This window comes from Bison bison, unplaced genomic scaffold (assembly GCF_000754665.1).
Source record: "Bison bison bison isolate TAMUID 2011002044 unplaced genomic scaffold, Bison_UMD1.0 scf7180017864180, whole genome shotgun sequence".
Taxonomy (NCBI): Eukaryota; Metazoa; Chordata; class Mammalia; order Artiodactyla; family Bovidae; genus Bison; species Bison bison.
The window spans coordinates 5,379,851-5,395,788 of NW_011494752.1; the positions used below are offsets into that span (position 1 = coordinate 5,379,851).

Sequence of the window (15,938 nt, forward strand, 5' to 3'; positions counted from 1 at the left end):
TCTTCTCCGTCCCCCAGTTCTGCACGAGAAGAGGCTGTTGTGAGCCTCAGCACCGGCGAGGCGCGGCGTTGGAGCCTGGGCCGGACCGCTGCAGCCTTTATCTCAACTGTAACTTCCGAGTCGCCTCTGGCCCTCTGGGGCCAACCAGAGCTCCGGCCTTCGCTGCAGAGTTTCCGGCACCGGGACGCAGGGGTGGCGGTGGGGGTGGGGGAGTGGCAGGGGAGGAGCAGAGGTGACTGAGCAGCGAGGTTTTACGTCTTTATTATTATTATCATTATTAATAATATTAATATTATTACCGAAGTATTTCACGTCCAGAGCTAAGACACGACTACAAACACAACACATAGAAAATTAATAAAATAGAACTTTGTTTTCTTCTGAGGCTCCTCTTCTTACTTCTAGGTAGTATGTGCTCCTTCCAGTGGCTTTGGGGAGGGGCTGGGAGAGAGGTCTGGGGTCAGGGAGTCTTCGAGGCCCCCGCTGAGGGGACTGCGAATCTACCATTGAACCGTGCACGGGCGACATGGACGAAATGAGACGCGACACGGACAAGAGCATTTTGCTCTGCTTCCAGGAAACATCAAGTGAGTCCGGTCCTCAGTTCTCACGCGGGAGCCTGTTCGGGCGGAGGCGGTTGTGCGGGCGTGGAGGCGGCGCTGGGGTGCCGGCTGGGCTCAGGCAGCACGGCCTCCCAGCGCCCAGGGAGCGCTCTGCGGGCGGGGGCGTCCAGGAGAGCGCGGGGCCCCGCCTGTCGCGCTCTGGAGAGCAGGTCCCCAGGCTCCCCCGCCCTCAGAGCCTTTCCCGGAGCTCTTCGCTGCCCTCCGTTCCCCGCAGGCCTCTCCCTTCGCGTCCCCCCGCCCCCTGCCAGCGCCTTCATTCGGCCGGTTTTTCTTCTTCCTCCTCGGCACTGAGCTGAGACGCGCTGAGCAGTTTGCTCTCCTTTTTCCACTTCATGCGCCGGTTCTGGAACCAGATCTTGATCTGCCGTTCCGTCAGGCACAGGGCGTGCGCGATCTCAATGCGCCGCCGCCGCGTCAAGTAGCGATTGTAGTGAAACTCCTTCTCCAGCTCCAGCGTCTGGTAGCGCGTGTAGGTCTGGCGGCCGCGGCGGCCGCTGGGCCCAAAGGATGAACCTGTTACGCAGAGAGGAGATGTTGAGGCCTGGGGTTACCAAGGCCAGAACCCCCCCTCCCCCATTCGACCCTCAAATGGGGACTCTAGCCTGTCCCGGGATGCCCTCCACTCTCCCTGGTTCCTTGCCCACCCCCACCTTTCCTCACTCCTCCAGCGCCCCCTCCAGATTCCCTCCGGGTCTCCTAGGCTTTTGCCTTCTGTCTAGATTCTTGGTGGGGGGATGGGAGGAGCAGTTTTAAATCCCACCTGAGCCTAGGGGGAGGGGCTGGAGAAGCACTGGCCAGGTGTGTCTCTTCCTAGACGCATCTTTTTTTTCCATCTGGCTCCCCCACCACCCCGTGATAGATTCCGGCCCTTAATCTGTAATGACGTGGATCGATCCGTAGTCAGCATTAAGGGCTCCTCACTTTCGTGTCCCGTTAATGGACATCAATTTGGGATTTAAGACCGACAAATAATCCAACCTGAGACCCCGGCGCCTGCTTCTCCCTCTCTCCGACTCCGCCCGCTCCCTCTCTTTCTTCCCCTTATTCTCCCCCCCCTCCTCTGACTACCACCCCTTTCCGGGTGCCTCCTCTTTCCCCAGCCCCCGACCCCCAGGGAAAACCAGTCCGGGACAGACTCAACTCTCCCTCGCCAGCGTCACGCCGCCCCCCTTCCCATGACGTACTCCGTTTTTAATGAACAGTCTTGGGGTGGGGGACCGGGCCAGAGCTGGGGGCGCCAGGGAGAGCCCAACCAGTGGCTGCGCGGACTCTGCCTGCCTCCCTGACCCGGATCTCGGTTGCGGCCTGGCCCTCGCAGAGAACCCACTCGCTCCCCCTGGCTCGGAGTGCATCTGGGACTTTGCAAACTTTGCAACTCTTGAGGGCGTGAGGGCAGCGCGGGAGATCGAGGCAGGCGCCCAATCTTCCCTAAGCTCCAACCCGAGATGCTTTCTCCGTGGAAAAATTGGGGCTCTCTAGTTCTGACTCTGGTGGGGGGAGGGAGCCCGCGGGGGTCGCGGCGGTCGCAGCAAGTCTCACTCACTGTTGCATGAATTCATCCGCTGCATCCAGGGGTAGACCGGGGTGGAGCACTTCTGCTCCTCGGCCTCGCCGAACACGCTCTTGTCCTGCGCACAGTCGGACTTCCGCGGCTCCGGGTGGAACGCGGGCGGCTCGTCGGCGCCCGAGAGCGCGCAGGCCGACTCCTTCTCGCGGTAGAAGGCCGGCGCCGGCCCGTAGTCGCAGGGCGCCGCCCGGCCGTAGCCGCCGCCGGCCGGCGGGTAATAGGAGGAAGCTGCAAAGCCCTTGTCTTGGCCGGGCCCAGGCCCGTAGGGCGCGGGGTAGTGCCTCAGAGGGTCCGCATACCCCGACGAGTAGAGAGGGAGCTGGCCCAGGAAGGACTCCTGCCCGCTGGCCAGAGTGACGGGGAAGGTGGAGTTCACGAAATAGGAACTCATTGGGAGGGGAGGCGCGCGCGGCCGCTGCTGCTCCGCCGGGTTTATGATTTGTTGTGTTTTATAGTCCGAGCGCCGCGCCTATTAGTAGTATATCTGAGATTGGGTTTTAGCTGAGGGGGGATGGCGAGGTGCCAGTGAGGGCCAGAAGGAAATACAACCATCTGATCCAACACTGACCAATGGCAGAGGCAGGAATTGTCAAATAGCACCCAGGAGGAGCGCAGCCCGCGCGAGGGACCCGCGCACAAACCTATCAACCTTTTTTCCTCCTTCTCCTTCTGCTTTCTCTCTCTCTCTCCCCAACAGCACAACGCGTCCCGTTCCACCTACGTAGGATCTGCGAAAGAGGCGTCTGTGCCTTTGAGGGAGGAGGGAGCACTTGGATTGAGACCACCCCATCCTCCAGTGATTAAATAAATATATCCCTCCCCTCCCCACGCAGAATAGGAAAAAGTTAATTGTGTTTTCAGAAAAGTTAACCCCTGACTTGCTTGAGCCCCATTCCCTCAAGGGAAGGTGGATAAATATCTCGGAATCTGGAATCTCAGTCTCCCTAGAAGAGAACTAAAGGAGAAGGCTGGTTTCTCGGGTTTTGTGTTGGTAGGAGGAGAGAAGAGTTCTCCGCTGATTAGCATCGCTTTCAGAAATCGAGAAGCAAAAGAAGAAGAAACCATCTCCTTCCCAGGTTTTGAAAACCGTTTTTCCTGTTTCTCAGACCTACTCCATCTCCTCCAAGCCTGGGCTTATTATTCCTGCCTCTTTACAGCTCTTGTAGTCTGAGAGGCAGGCCAGAGGACCCAGAAGACTGGGAATTGGGAGGAGGGTCTGAGCCTAAAAGCTTCTCCCTTTTGCTGTGCGGTTAGGCTAGGAGCTTCTTGGAAGGCTACCGCTGCCGCTGCCCAAGATATCTTGCCTGGTTCTAGTATGTACTGCTTGCTCTTGGCACAGGAAGGGGCACTGGGAAGAAGGGGATAGGGAGAGGAGGGGTGAGAGGATTGTCTGATCCCTATCCTGCCTGAAACCCTCCCTCCACCCCACTTCCTACCCCAAAAGACATTAGAATATCCTGGGCTACAAATTCTTAGGTATCAAAGGTGCCTCAGTAAGTACAGGAAAAATTTTTCCTCCACCAGTTCCAGGTCTTCAAACCCTCCTGATTTTGGAGACAATGAGAAACCACTGGGAAGAGAGGAGCCATCGCTCCTTTTCCAGGTCTCTCCAGAAGCTGACAGTTCTTTTTTAATTAATTCTTTCTCAAGACAGTTTTTGTTTCATTTTATAAAGGGGAGGGTTGGGTCCTCCTGGGGCCGCAGCAGGCAGCTTACCACTATCATTCCGTATCCCCTTTCCAGATGCTCACTACCCTTCTGTCTCTCAGCATCTCTACAATCCCTCCCACCTCTCATATATGTATCACCAGCCTGCTGCCTACAAGCTTTGGTGTGAGAGAGTGTGTACATCTCTGACTCTTATTTTAGGAAAATGAGCATTGGAACCAGCCTGGAAGACTGAACCACAGTGTATTTTCAACATTCTAATGCGCATAAAGGATGACAAGCTTTGGACCTGGGGCCAGGAATGGGCCAGAATGTGGGACAAAACCTGATGATGAAGGGACCAGGCTGACCCTTCTCTGACTTGTTCTCTGGACTCCTTTTTGTAGGCCAAATCTGCCCACTGAAGATGGCACAAGACACTAGGAAAAGTGGTAAAGGATTGAGGTTAGTGACCAGGGATGGAACTTGGTTGTTGCAAAGTGGCCCACAAGGCTCCCTAAACTTAGGACAACTTCTCTGCTGTGCCTTCATGGTTAAGTGGCTATTCCTGGTTGTCCCATCAACCACTTCCTAGCCCCTCTTTGGAGGTGGGGGTTGTCAGATTTTAAAAGATAAACTCTAGCCTCCTAATGATGCAGTCATAAGTGCTCAAATCCAGCTGTGATTAGGCCCACTCCTGGAAAGGAATGGAGAACATTTGGGCTGGAGGAGCAAGGTGGAGAGAGTACCTTGTGTACCTCCCTCCTCCTTGCTACTGAGGCTGGGCCTTGGGCCTCAGCCCTCCCTTCCTCCTTTCTGGTCACAGTGTCCTCAAACTAGGACTGTTTGGTATGGCCTTTCCCATGAAGCCTGGATAACATAAGATTCAGTAAGAGATGAAGACTTCCCCTATGATAGAAGCACGAAAACAATCGCCTTATCCTTAGAGTCATAGCCCCAAATTAACCTCACCTCTGCAGGTTGCCTGTCGTGAGATGGAGCCGCAAAGGCAGGGCCTGGGCGCCTGGAGTCGGGCATGAAAGGAAATAGCGCCTCATCGCTCTTATCTAAGCCCAGAGGTATTTATGAGCGTTTATTCGTCTGATCCGTTTGTTTGGGAGAAAGAGCAGGCAGGCAGGGCTGGGCCAGAGGCTGCCTGACTTCTGGAGTCAGATCTCTATGAATCTGTCTGTGGTTGCATCCACCGTCGTCGGTCTGTCTCCAAGAGGGAACATATAAATACACAGTGGGCACAGCCATCTGCTGGTCTGGGATGTCTCTCCCTGCTCAAGGAGGAGGTGTGTGTACGGAGAGGTGGATGTAAATGTGTTTTAAGTCTTGCGTACACAACAGAAGGATTGTATAGAAATCCCATTGGCAGGACTTATAATTGTAATTTCCTGAGCTGTGAATCTGTGGTCCTGTGGACATACACACATTCCAGCTCCCCGGTAAATGTCGAAGTTGTGTTCAGCTCCAGAGTAGAATTCTCCTGCACTGGTAATCTCAGGGAGGGTATGTGCCAGTAGGTGTTTGGAGGGGATGGGTATTAAGACATTGTCCAGGCTTCCCACTTCCTCTTAGCTGCAAAGCTCCCTCCCACTCCCAGCTCTTAAGAGTTGTGGGCAACTTCCCCCACCCCAATCTCAACTCTGATTGGGGTGGGGTGAATTCAAACATCTCAACCCAATTCTTCCTCTAGATTCCACGATTCTCTGGGCTTGGGGAACATATATGTTCCCAGAGGAGCAGTGTGGCCTCTCCCAATCTTTGAGAGCAGTTTACAGGGAACACTGCCTTAAAATTGGCTCCTCCAAAGCAAGGTACAAAGACATTTCCATTATGCAAATGAATGGCATCTTCTCTGTTGGAGAGGGGAGCAGTGGCCCTCAGCTCCCTCTCCCCAGGCCCATGGGCACCCTAAGAGCCCTTAAAGGTTTCAACCCTCTGTACAGCTGCCTTCCCCTCTCCATCTGTCCTTCCGATTGTCCGAAAGAAAAACCTCCGAGGGGCCCAAGACTTTCAGGGAGCACTCCCTTGGGGGCTCCTGCACTGGGCCGGGCCTTCCAGCCGCCAGAAAGTCACTCTCTGCTGAAAAGCTGAAAGGGCTGCTCCTGCGAGGCAGACTCACAAGGCGCCAGAGCCTCGGGCCGCAGAGACCCCGCGTTTGCCCCTAGTACCGCTGGGCCCCTCGACTTCGGCAGCTCCTCCAGCTCCAGACCCCGTAACACCTAGGCCTGACTGGCACCAGAGGCAATTTCCTGGAGCCCCCCGCCCAGGAACTGGGGCCACAGCACCTTGAAAGGAGCGGCCAGAGCTTCCTCCTGCGGCTTGAAAGCCCGAGCTAATCAGTAACCCGTGAGACGGGCCAATATTCAAACTCGGCGGCAGCGGCGCGTACCCTCGCCCTCGCCACCCCCTCCTGGGAAAGCAGTCGGCTTCAGCGGGTGTGAGGAGTCGGGCAGGAACGGAAATTACAATGGTTTGCTTCCTTAATGATTGATCCCCTCTCCCCGCTTTTTCCCAAAGCATGTTTGTGTCGATTTCGCTTGAAATGATTGGGAATGGGGAAGGGGACACACACTCGCTCACTTGCAGACACCAACAATTTCCAGAAAGCTCGGTTCAGTTCTTTCACCATACACTCAACCGGCCAAGGAACTGGCAAGACCCACCAGTCAACCCGGAGAACACAGACTCGGTTTGTCTTTTGACAACCGAGTGGAACTGCCCGGGCCGGCGCCTCCCTTGCAGGACCCCTCCCTTGGCCGAAAAGAAAACCAAATAAACCTTGAACAGCCTTGGCCTCGGATGGATCTCCCTAGCGGCCCTGGTGATCCCCTCTTGAGTTTGTCGGGGACGTCGGGGAGAGGGCTCTCGACTCTGATCCCCCAACCCTTTGATTCAGGGCCCCATTCCCGCCAGATGCAGTATTAGTCCTTTTAAAATATGCCCTAGAAAAAAGCCGCTTCCCCCAGCCAGCCGCCAGGTTTGGAGCTGGGATGGGCCTGACAGAGAGAGGGATCCTCGTTTTCCAATCCACATGTGGGCGAGCTGGAACCAAGATCCAGCGGAAGGTGATAATCTGGCCCGAAAGTCCCCGGAATCCCGCCGAACCTGAGCGGCTGGGGGCTCCGGGCGTGGGGCCGGGTTCAGGCAGCGTCGCCGAGCTTGCGGCGCCGAAGCCGCATGTCTCCAAACCGACGGTAGATGGCAGCAAACCGCATAATTTGGGTCAGAGCGAAGTGTCTAAGGGATGATTTATACCCCGGCAAGACTACAGGAGAAAAAGACCTTTAGTCTGGGTAGGTTTGGGGAATTTTTCCTTTGAGAATAGGCTCCGAGTGCCGCGGGTGCTGGCCGAGAACTTCTCTGACTTCGCAGCCGAGGGGTCCCTTCAGGCACCCATACTGGGCCTGCTTCCAGGGCATCTACCTGTGCCACCAGGGGCCCCCTCCCGCGCCACAAGTGGCTCTCTCTCTTCTCAGCTCAGTATTGAGAAGGCCAATATTCCCCTATGCGCATCCAGACCCTGCAATCCCTGGGCCACCAGAGACCTGAGATTGAAATCTCTGCATCTGGTCCTTAAAAAGAGGAAAGCAATCACCCATTTCTGCAAACCAAACTAACTCACAGTCTCTCCTGCTCTACGAGCCCTAAGTCCCTTATCTCTCAGCTGGCAGCTTCCCCAGAACCCCTCTCTATTTTTAAGTCTTCACCTAGCGACTGGCGCCTTCTTCAACCCCACCAGCTACTTTAGGAATCTAGGCTTCCCGCCCCACGGTTTTTCTCCCGGCTCCCCCCACCCCCTACCCCCTACCCCCTACCCCAGGCCTGGCTCAGGAATGGAATCAGGCGCCGGAGGGACAAGACTAGCTGTCTGAGCTCAGTGCCAGGCAGCTTTCTAGTCCAGACACTATCAAATCCCCTAATGGGAATTTCTTTTAATTTTCTTCTCTTTATTTTTCTTTTTTGTTTCCATACCTAAAACAACAACGTTTTAAACAGCTTCTTCACAATCACCACATTTGGATCCAGGAAAGTTTGAAACGTTTCCACATCAGACACACATGGCAATTTTCTCCTCCACAGAAATCCACACATCCCATACCAATAAAACACAAGGTACAGAACCAGTATTACACAGAAACCAACGCGCTGTAACCTACCGCGTTAAAAAACACAAAATTGTCTCCTTGCAGAGCGAGCCTCCCTCCTACGGGAGTGGCCAAAGAACTGAGCATTTTCAGGCAGGCTTCTTGGGAGGAGGGGGTTTCCCTCAATTTGGGTGCCTCCACCCACAGCCCTTTAATTTCAGAAATGTTTCCGAAGGGAGATAGTGAGTATTTCTCCGTGAATTGTTCTTTCTGTATCTCTCTAGCCGCCTGCTCACCCTCGCTGGCCTCAACGGAGATTCCAGGCCCTCCAGAGACCAGGACGTCTCTCAGCGCCACCGCCCCTCGTGCCAACGGTGCCGGAAAGCCACGGAGACCCGTACCCGCACCGGGCAAGAGAACTGCGCCGGGGCAATTGGGGGAGGCCGGAACAAGGGAGAGATGGTGGGAGGGGGAGGGGGCGCAAACCCACAGAGGCCGTAGCAACCGGCTTTATGCCGGCACCCCAAGTCCAGACACCCCCTATCTTTTCTTTCGCAGCCCTCTAGCTTAAACGTCTTCTCCCAGCTTAAAAAGGCCACTTAGAGCTCGCCTCCCGTGGCCCCTTTCGGTTCCTCCGACCGTCTTCCCTGCCTTGCTTCTCCTCCAGGAAGCAACCACCCCTCTCTCAGCCACCGAATTTCCTAGGAAGCCTCTCCCTGCAGCGCCCAGAGGTGGGGTTCAGCCCTGTCTTGGAAGAGGGGGGAGAGAGACAAACCCAAGCCCCACCCCCTACAAAACCGATGCAAAAGAATAAGAAGAAAATTGTAGAATCTCCCTTACCTTTGCAGACCTTGGGGTTTCTTTCCTCCGATTGAAAGGGGTGGGAAAAAGGGGGGCGGGGAAGAGCGTTCGGTTTCTTCTTCATCTTCCAGATAATATTGTCCCAACCTGAGAGCCGTTGCTTCCCCTTCTCTGACTTGGGAGAGAGGGTGTTTCGCTTTTCTGATATTTGCATAGAAAATGGAGTAAGTTCTGGCTTTGAAAAATGGTATCAGGCTGCAGTCCTGGGCAGATTGTCCATTTACTCTCCATGATGACTAAAATCCCAGATCAGCAAGCAAATTAACTTAGAAATTAAAATTATTTTTGGTTCTCTCTTTTGTGTAATTCCCACCCCTCCTTCTCTCTCTCTCTCTCCCGCTCTCTCTTCTTTTCTCTCCCCCTCGGTTTTCCTCTCTCTCTTTTGCTTTATCGAGCTGATACTGAAGTATAAAAATATCAAGAGGCTGGAGCCCTGAAGGACGACAGTGCTCCGACCTAGGTGTGGTGTCCAAAAGAATGCTGCATTATAACCACCAGGGAAATGATAAAAAGTTCATGTTCACGATCGCCTGGCCACATGACCGGCGCTGGCCAATCGCTGGATTCAACCACTCATAAACTTCTATCACAAAGTTGTAAATTTTCATAAAACAACAAGGAATTTATTGCATTTCTTCATGGCTGCTCCACCAGCAACCCTTTTCTCAGTCGCCATCTTCTTTTCTTCTCCTTCTCGATTTTTGGGGAAACCCCAATCTGAGAAGGTGTGAGTTTTGGGGTGTGGGGAATCAGACAGAGGAGGCACAAGCATCCATCTGGGAAGGGGGTTCTTTTTGGAACCTCCCTATTCTCACTGGAGCTCTGTCCTTCTTTTCTAGTAAAAATTCACCCCAAAACCTCCACACAGGGTCTTTTCTAAGGCAATTTGGGGGTGAGTTGGGAGCAACAGCCAATGCCCGCACCTGCCACTAGCCTCGGGGCAAAATGAAAGCATCAAAGCCCCCTTTCCCCCTCTGAATGCCCCCCTCACTCCCAGCCCTATAGATGGCAGGACCCCACCTGTGAGGGCTTGTAGCACTGCGGGTGTGGGGGCCGTAGATTCCCCTAGGGCCTAGCTTTTGTCCCAAGTAAGGTGGCCCTAATGGAGGCCAAGGCAGACACTCTAGCCACCGAATGATTGCCTCTGCATCCCAGGAATTGGAGGAGAGCAAAGCCGGACCCAGACACTTGGCTCTCTCGTCCAAATGTGCACTTGCCCAGGTTCCCAAGGACAACTCCCCATGCTCTCTGCGGGGGGAGGGGGTGGTCTGCGGTCCTTAATGTGGGTACCGCAGGCTTAGGAGCCTTTTACTTACAAATTTAGAGTAAACAGATTCTCCTAAACCTTGCTTCCTTCCAATCCTCTTACCCTTTCAGTGCCCGACGCCTGTTTTTTAAATTTAAATAAGCCAGGATTTATAATCGAATAAATACTAAAAATCAGCTCCGAAGGTCTAGACGGCATCCTCCGGTATTTCTCAATCAAGGGGATGTTTTGGAGCCAAACAACCCAAATTCACCCCGGGTTTTCCCAGGTCCTCTGATATACGCCGGTATTTTGAATTGAGCTACCAGCGCCCAAATTCAGGAAAGGAAATAACCTCCCTCGCAAATTGTTCTTCTTTTTCTCTTTCTCTGTACCCCGGAGATTTCCAGGTTGCCGGCAGCGCGGACAGCGGGCAGAAAAGCGCGGAGGCAGCCGGCGGAGCCCGGGAGGCCCGGCGGCCGGGCGGCCGGGCCTCAGAGCGACCGGGATGCGGCCACAGCAGCCGGCTAACTCGCACTGCTCGGCCTCTCGCTCCCGGCGCTCATTTTTTTCTCCCCCAGTTTTAAGTTCTATTTGGGTCCGTGGATCAATTTCAAATGAGGTAAATTAAATGAAAGTAAAATAAATTGAAATAAAATAACCGAATAGCTCTTGCAGAAAATATTTGCGGGCTGAGCGGAAAGCCGGGAGCATCTCGAGGTTGGAGGCCTGTCTGGGCGGTCGGGAGGTTTCTGCTCGCCCGCCCGGCCTGTGCCCAACGCCGCCTGCCCACCCACTCGCCGGCCGGAGAAGGAGTGGATTTGGGTGGTCACCTTCCCTTTCCTTCTGCTCTTCCTTAGCTTGGGGCCTAGAACTTTGGATTTCAGCTCTGTATGTTTGTGCCCCGTGGCGGTGCCGAGTCACAGCCTGGTGTGAAGGCTTGGATGAGGAAAGGTCTGTGGAACTCTGGGGTTTGGTTTGGCTTGGTTTTGTGAATGTGTGTGACTGAGCCTGTGGACTCAAGGACGTGTTTACTAGGGGGCAAATGTGAGTCTGTGTGTTTATAAGCCAATGTGTGAGTGTTATCCTGGTATGTATAAATGTGTCCGTGAGTGAGTGTGAATGTAGGTTTACTTGTGTGAGTGAATGTGAATACATGTGTTCTGGAAAGGGTTTAGAATGTGTGAATGCTTGTATATTTATTTGTGAACATAATGAATATGGGTGTTTGTGACTCTGTATGACAAGGTATATATTTATGTGCAATGTCTGCCTGTAACTAAGTGTGATTGTGTGCATTTGTGTGTCAATATGTGTAAAAAAAGGGGGGGGGCTACATATGTGTGGTATCTGGCCAGAGCAAGGAACCCAAGGAAAAAGAGAGCAGATACCAGCACATTAAGAAATGAGCCGCAGCAGAAGCTGGGCGCAGGTATGCATGACTATCTCTCACCTACTCCCAGCCTTAGAGACACAGAAAATAGGACATATGTTTATTTTTAATTTTTTATTTCTCCATCTTTCAGATATACATAGAATGGAAAGAGGATCACAGGGCTGGCAGGAGCAAGGAGCAGTGGGCAGACCAGTTGCACAGAGGGTACACTTGAGCTGGTTGGTGGGTCCTTGGGGCTCCCTAAGGCCCCTTCAGTGCCACTACTGGGAAGGCAGAGTGCTCAGGAAGACAGGGAACCACACACAGTCCAGAACCACACACAGTCCAGACCCACAGACCACAAAGACAGCATCAAAGAGGGGGCTTACAAAACAACAAGATTTTACCAAAGACCTTACAATTAGCGACATAAAAAAGGGGGAGGCAAATTCCAGAAAGCTACAGAACAGGTAGATGATGTCCTTTCCATATAGTACAAAACAAACCTGACGGACTTTCCTATAGGTAGTATTTTTTTCAGTGTTAAGAAACCAAAATTTCACCTTCTCTTCTTAAAAAAAAATTAACTGCTTTCCATTTAAATAGTTTTGTTTTTTGCTTTTTTTCCCTCTCTATTTGACTTGAGTTTCCTGGTTCAGTTCCCAAAGCTGAGCTTCTCTCTCTCTCTTCCTCTCCCTTTCTCTTCTCTCTTCCTCTCCCCTTTCTCTGTCCCTCACTCTTCCTCATCCTCCTCCATCTCGGCCTTGTCCTGGCTGGCGGCCCCGGGGCCTGAGGTCTTGTTCTCTTTTTTCCACTTCATGCGGCGGTTCTGGAACCAGATCTTGATCTGTCTTTCTGTGAGGCAGAGCGCGTGCGCGATCTCGATGCGCCGCCGCCTCGTCAGGTAGCGATTGTAGTGAAACTCTTTCTCCAGCTCCAGGGTCTGATAGCGGGTGTAGGTCTGGCGTCCTCGCTTGCGGTCGGTCCCTGCGCAGAGTATTTACGGGAGAAAAGTCAGTGCGTGCAGAATAAGCCATAACAAGGAAAACCATGCAAGTGACCCTGGAGTGCGACTCTAGGCCTGCCCTGAGGGCTTTTCGCAAAAAGAAAAGGAGACAAACCGCCTTACAGGTCCAGTCTACCCCCTCCCCCATCCTGTTATGGAATGAGGAGGAGGTGAGAATTTGCAGATTTCCTTGGCGCAGTGGAGTTGGTCTGAGAGCAGTTGCCCTCTGCTACTTTCCAATGAGTGGCTGAGGTTCAGGCTGTCCTGCCTGCCCACCTGCCCAGACAACTCAGCCCTCCAAAGCAATCTTTGGGCCTCTGGGAAGGCACAGGAGGAGAGGAGAGACAGCAGCCTGGTTTGGGGTGGAACACTCAGTACCTGGCTGGTGGGGGCAGATGGGCAGGGGAGAGCTTCCCAGGTTAGGCCCCAAACCCTGAGGAAGCTGGAGGGAGGTTGTGCTGGGGGAGGTGCTGGTGCCAGCCCTCCTAGGAAGGAGACAGTGGGAGGAGGGGTTGGGGGCCTAATTTCAAGTCAGATAAAAGCCAAGCTGAAATGTTTATGAGCAGAAAAATTTGGGCTTTAATAAATCAGCTGGAAAGGCAGTTGAATTATGGAGCAGGTAATGTGAACTGTGACCACTAATACTGATGGAATAAGAGCTGGGCTTCTCTTGGCCCTCAACCCTGGCTGGACTGGGAGCCTCTGACCACATATCTTGGGTTTCCTGGATCTTGAGAGAGGCCTTGGAGTCCAGGGCAACACAAAGAAGGCTGTCTGGGACAGGCTTGTCAGGAGACCCCCACAGTGCCTCTGGTCTCTTGGGGTTTCTGCAGTAGCTGCCTCAGCGGCCTGCACTCTCTAACTCTTGATTTGACTTCTTGGAGTCCTTGTTTCTCCCCCAAGAGAACATCCATCCTTCTGGAAGGACACTGGAAAACTTGTTGGCCAGTTCTCCAGGGGTGCTAGGAAGGGCACCTGAGGAAGTCAGCTGGGCTCCCCATGAGGCCTCTGCTCCATTCTCTAGTTCTCCTGCCTCCCCCTTCCCAAGTTCACTGGGGAGTCAAAAGCCTCTCTCTTTTGGCCTCCGCCCCCTTCTCTCCACCTGCCTCTGTGTCCCTGACTGAATCCTCAGCTCTTCTCACACCCCCTCCTCCCGCCAGGCCTCTAGAGCCCACCTCTAATTGTCCAGAAGGGAATAATGGGGGAGCGGGTTGGCTGGGAGGAAAGAGGGAGGGGAGAACCGCTCAGAGCTACAGCCCCCTCCCCCAGACCTCATCCAAGCTGGGGCTGAGGGGACACACCCAGAGATGAGATCCCCGCCGGGGGAAGGGTGAAGGGAGGGGGGGAGACCCTAATGGCTATTCTCTGCAAACCCCAGCCTTCCTCCGCAAGACAAACGGCCTCGTCTCCAGCCCGTGCCGGCGCGGCTGATAAATATTTAAAGCTAAAAGGCCAGGAGGAAGAGTGGGGGGTGGGCTGGGGGCTCAGAGCGCCGCGGCGTCGGCGAAGAGGGATCCGCCAGGGAAGCAGAGCGAGCCTGAGAGCACCAAGCAAAAATGGGAGGGGGGCGGCGCGCCGTGTCGCGGCTCAGGGGGGGCCGCGTCCCCAGGGTCCGATCTCCTACCAGGAGCACTCTGGACGCGAAGAAGGGCGGTTGGCCGGGAAGGGGGCGCCTTCCGGGATATGTGCCCGGGCCACTGCGGCTCGGGACGGCTCGGTGCGCGGCGTTACCTGAGCTTCGCATCCAGGGGTAGATCCGGAAGTTACTCTCGGCCGCCAAGTCCGAGTCCCTCTGCTCCTTGGCGCCCGCCGCCTTGGCAGAGTCGCCGGGACACACCCCGGAGAGGTTCTGCTCAAAGGGCGCGCAGTGCATGTTGAAGGAACTCGGCTCGAGCCCGTAGCCGGCCGCGTAGACGCCGGCTGCGCTCTGGCCCGCCATGCCCCCCCCGCCGGGGTACAAGCCCTGCATCGAGGCGGCGAAGGAAGCGCCCGAACCGGCTCCATAGCCCGGGCGCTGGGGGTTGGAAGCAAACGCACAAGAAGTTTGTTCGGGGAAGGCTCCGGTAGCGAAAACCGAACTTGCGGCAGGATATTTAGAAAATAAAGCATTCGCATAATACAATGAACTCATAATTTGGCCGGATGATTTGTAGGCAGGGACGTTTTAGTGTCGGTTTTACGAGATTCCTTGATATATTACAGAATTAGAGTCCAGATTTACACCAAAAAGGACCCCCTTTTTCCTCTCTGGACCACGTGACCCCGCCCACGTGACGTCCCCTCAGCCAATGGCCGAGCAGCCTCCCCACGGCTCCCGGTAATGTGGAAAAAATTGTGTGGCGTTGGATTTATAAAATATGATCAATAATGAATGGGAAAGCCAGGCCCTATGGATTGGGGCTGGGGGACTCCAGGGCCGCTGTCGACCCCCGTGGGCTGGAGGCAGCTTGCAGGCGAGATTTGGAGGAGGAAGGGATTGAGTGGAAGGGAAAACAAATAACCTGAGAGGGATCCGAGTTGTCACCCACCCCCGCCCCATCCTCCCCAGCCCGTTACCCAGCCAGAAACAAACGCAGAGATTGCACACAACCGGTGGGTGGGGGCGGGCAGGCCAGGTCTTTATTAATCTGGAGCGATTCAGCCTGCCTGGCCCTTTGGGGAAACTTGGTCCGGACTTGGTCCGTTTCTCCTGAGGTGAGGCGCGAGGTGAGCCTGGCCTCACGCTTTCTCTGTGTGCGGCCCAGATAGAAGGGGCAGGGATGCAGCGAGGTTTCGTGGGTGCTCCCAGCGGTGCGGGATCCAGCCCCTGGGGCGTTGGATGCTGTAGTTTCTGATGGCTTAAAAAAAAAAAGGTTTGAAAATAAAAAAAAGGAAGACGGTGGGGTGGGTGGGAAGAGAAAGGAAGGGAGGAGGGTGCCCCGGTATGCTGCTCTGATTCTGGGAGGCGGATGCCTCAGTCGAGCGTGGCTGCTGGAGAAGCAGAGCGAGAAAAGGAAGGCAGGCAGTGAACCACCACCTCGGCGCTGGGCGAAGGTAGCCAAGTCCCAGAAAGGGAGAGGCAGGGAAGAGCATCTCCCTTCTCCTTCTCCCCCCACCAGAGTACGAGAAAAATAAAAATATAAGTCAGTTTAGCAGCTCGGTACTGAACCTCTACCCCTGCGCGCGCGCACACACACACACACACACACACACACTCACACACACACTCACACACAAGAGAGAACACGCAAAAACAAAGGGGGAGGTGCGGGGGGTGGGGTGGGACAAAGTCAACAGCCCACGCGCATCTCTCCAGCGTGGCCTGGGCGCGAGGGTATCCGGGGCCCGCAGCCTCGGAACGCGAAGGGAGGGGGTTTCTCTCGGCTCCCCTCCCTCGTTTCTCTCTCCTCCAATCGCGCGCAGCCGCCTCCCTCACCCCCTGCGCCCCTGGGCCAAGGGACTGCACCACCTGCCTCCAGCCTCCGCCCCCTCCTCTGCGCGGCCGGGCCTGGCGGGCGCTAGAGCCGGTAGACCGGC

General features: G+C 54.8%; 3 protein-coding genes across 3 annotated transcripts in view; 1 reads left to right on the forward strand and 2 right to left on the reverse strand.

Moving 5' to 3' along the window:
* LOC104990585 (KH domain-containing, RNA-binding, signal transduction-associated protein 1-like) overlaps positions 1–9,313 on the forward strand; it is a 14,528-nt gene extending 5,215 nt beyond the window's left edge. Inside the window, exon 2 of the mRNA XM_010842738.1 lies at positions 8,219–9,313. Coding sequence (XP_010841040.1) covers positions 8,219–8,505 — 287 coding nt within the window. The 3' untranslated portion in view covers positions 8,506–9,313. The remainder of the gene's footprint in view (positions 1–8,218) is intronic.
* HOXB6 (homeobox B6) lies at positions 246–7,640 on the reverse strand. Its single transcript, XM_010842736.1, has 2 exons — positions 2,167–7,640; positions 246–1,136 (listed from the first exon to the last, which is right to left on the reverse strand). The coding sequence occupies exons 1-2, from the start codon at positions 2,579–2,581 to the stop codon at positions 877–879; spliced, it is 675 nt and encodes a 224-aa protein (XP_010841038.1). The 5' UTR covers positions 2,582–7,640; the 3' UTR covers positions 246–876.
* A 2,227-nt stretch (positions 9,314–11,540) lies between the features above and the next one.
* Positions 11,541–14,659, reverse strand: HOXB7 (homeobox B7). Its single transcript, XM_010842739.1, has 2 exons — positions 14,154–14,659; positions 11,541–12,403 (listed from the first exon to the last, which is right to left on the reverse strand). Exons 1-2 carry the CDS (start codon positions 14,551–14,553, stop codon positions 12,150–12,152), a joined length of 654 nt encoding a protein of 217 aa, XP_010841041.1. The 5' UTR covers positions 14,554–14,659; the 3' UTR covers positions 11,541–12,149.
* Positions 14,660–15,938: the final 1,279 nt, after the last annotated feature.

Coding starts and splice junctions, on each gene's coding strand:
- HOXB6 (XM_010842736.1), bottom strand. CDS start 2,581: ATGAGTTCCTATTTCGTGAACTCCACCTTCCCCGTCACTCTGGCCAGC. Junction 1,137..2,166: donor GCGGATGAATTCATGCAACA/GTGAGTGAGACT, acceptor TCTGCGTAACAG/GTTCATCCTTTGGGCCCAGC.
- HOXB7 (XM_010842739.1), bottom strand. CDS start 14,553: ATGAGTTCATTGTATTATGCGAATGCTTTATTTTCTAAATATCCTGCC. Junction 12,404..14,153: donor CCCCTGGATGCGAAGCTCAG/GTAACGCCGCGC, acceptor TACTCTGCGCAG/GGACCGACCGCAAGCGAGGA.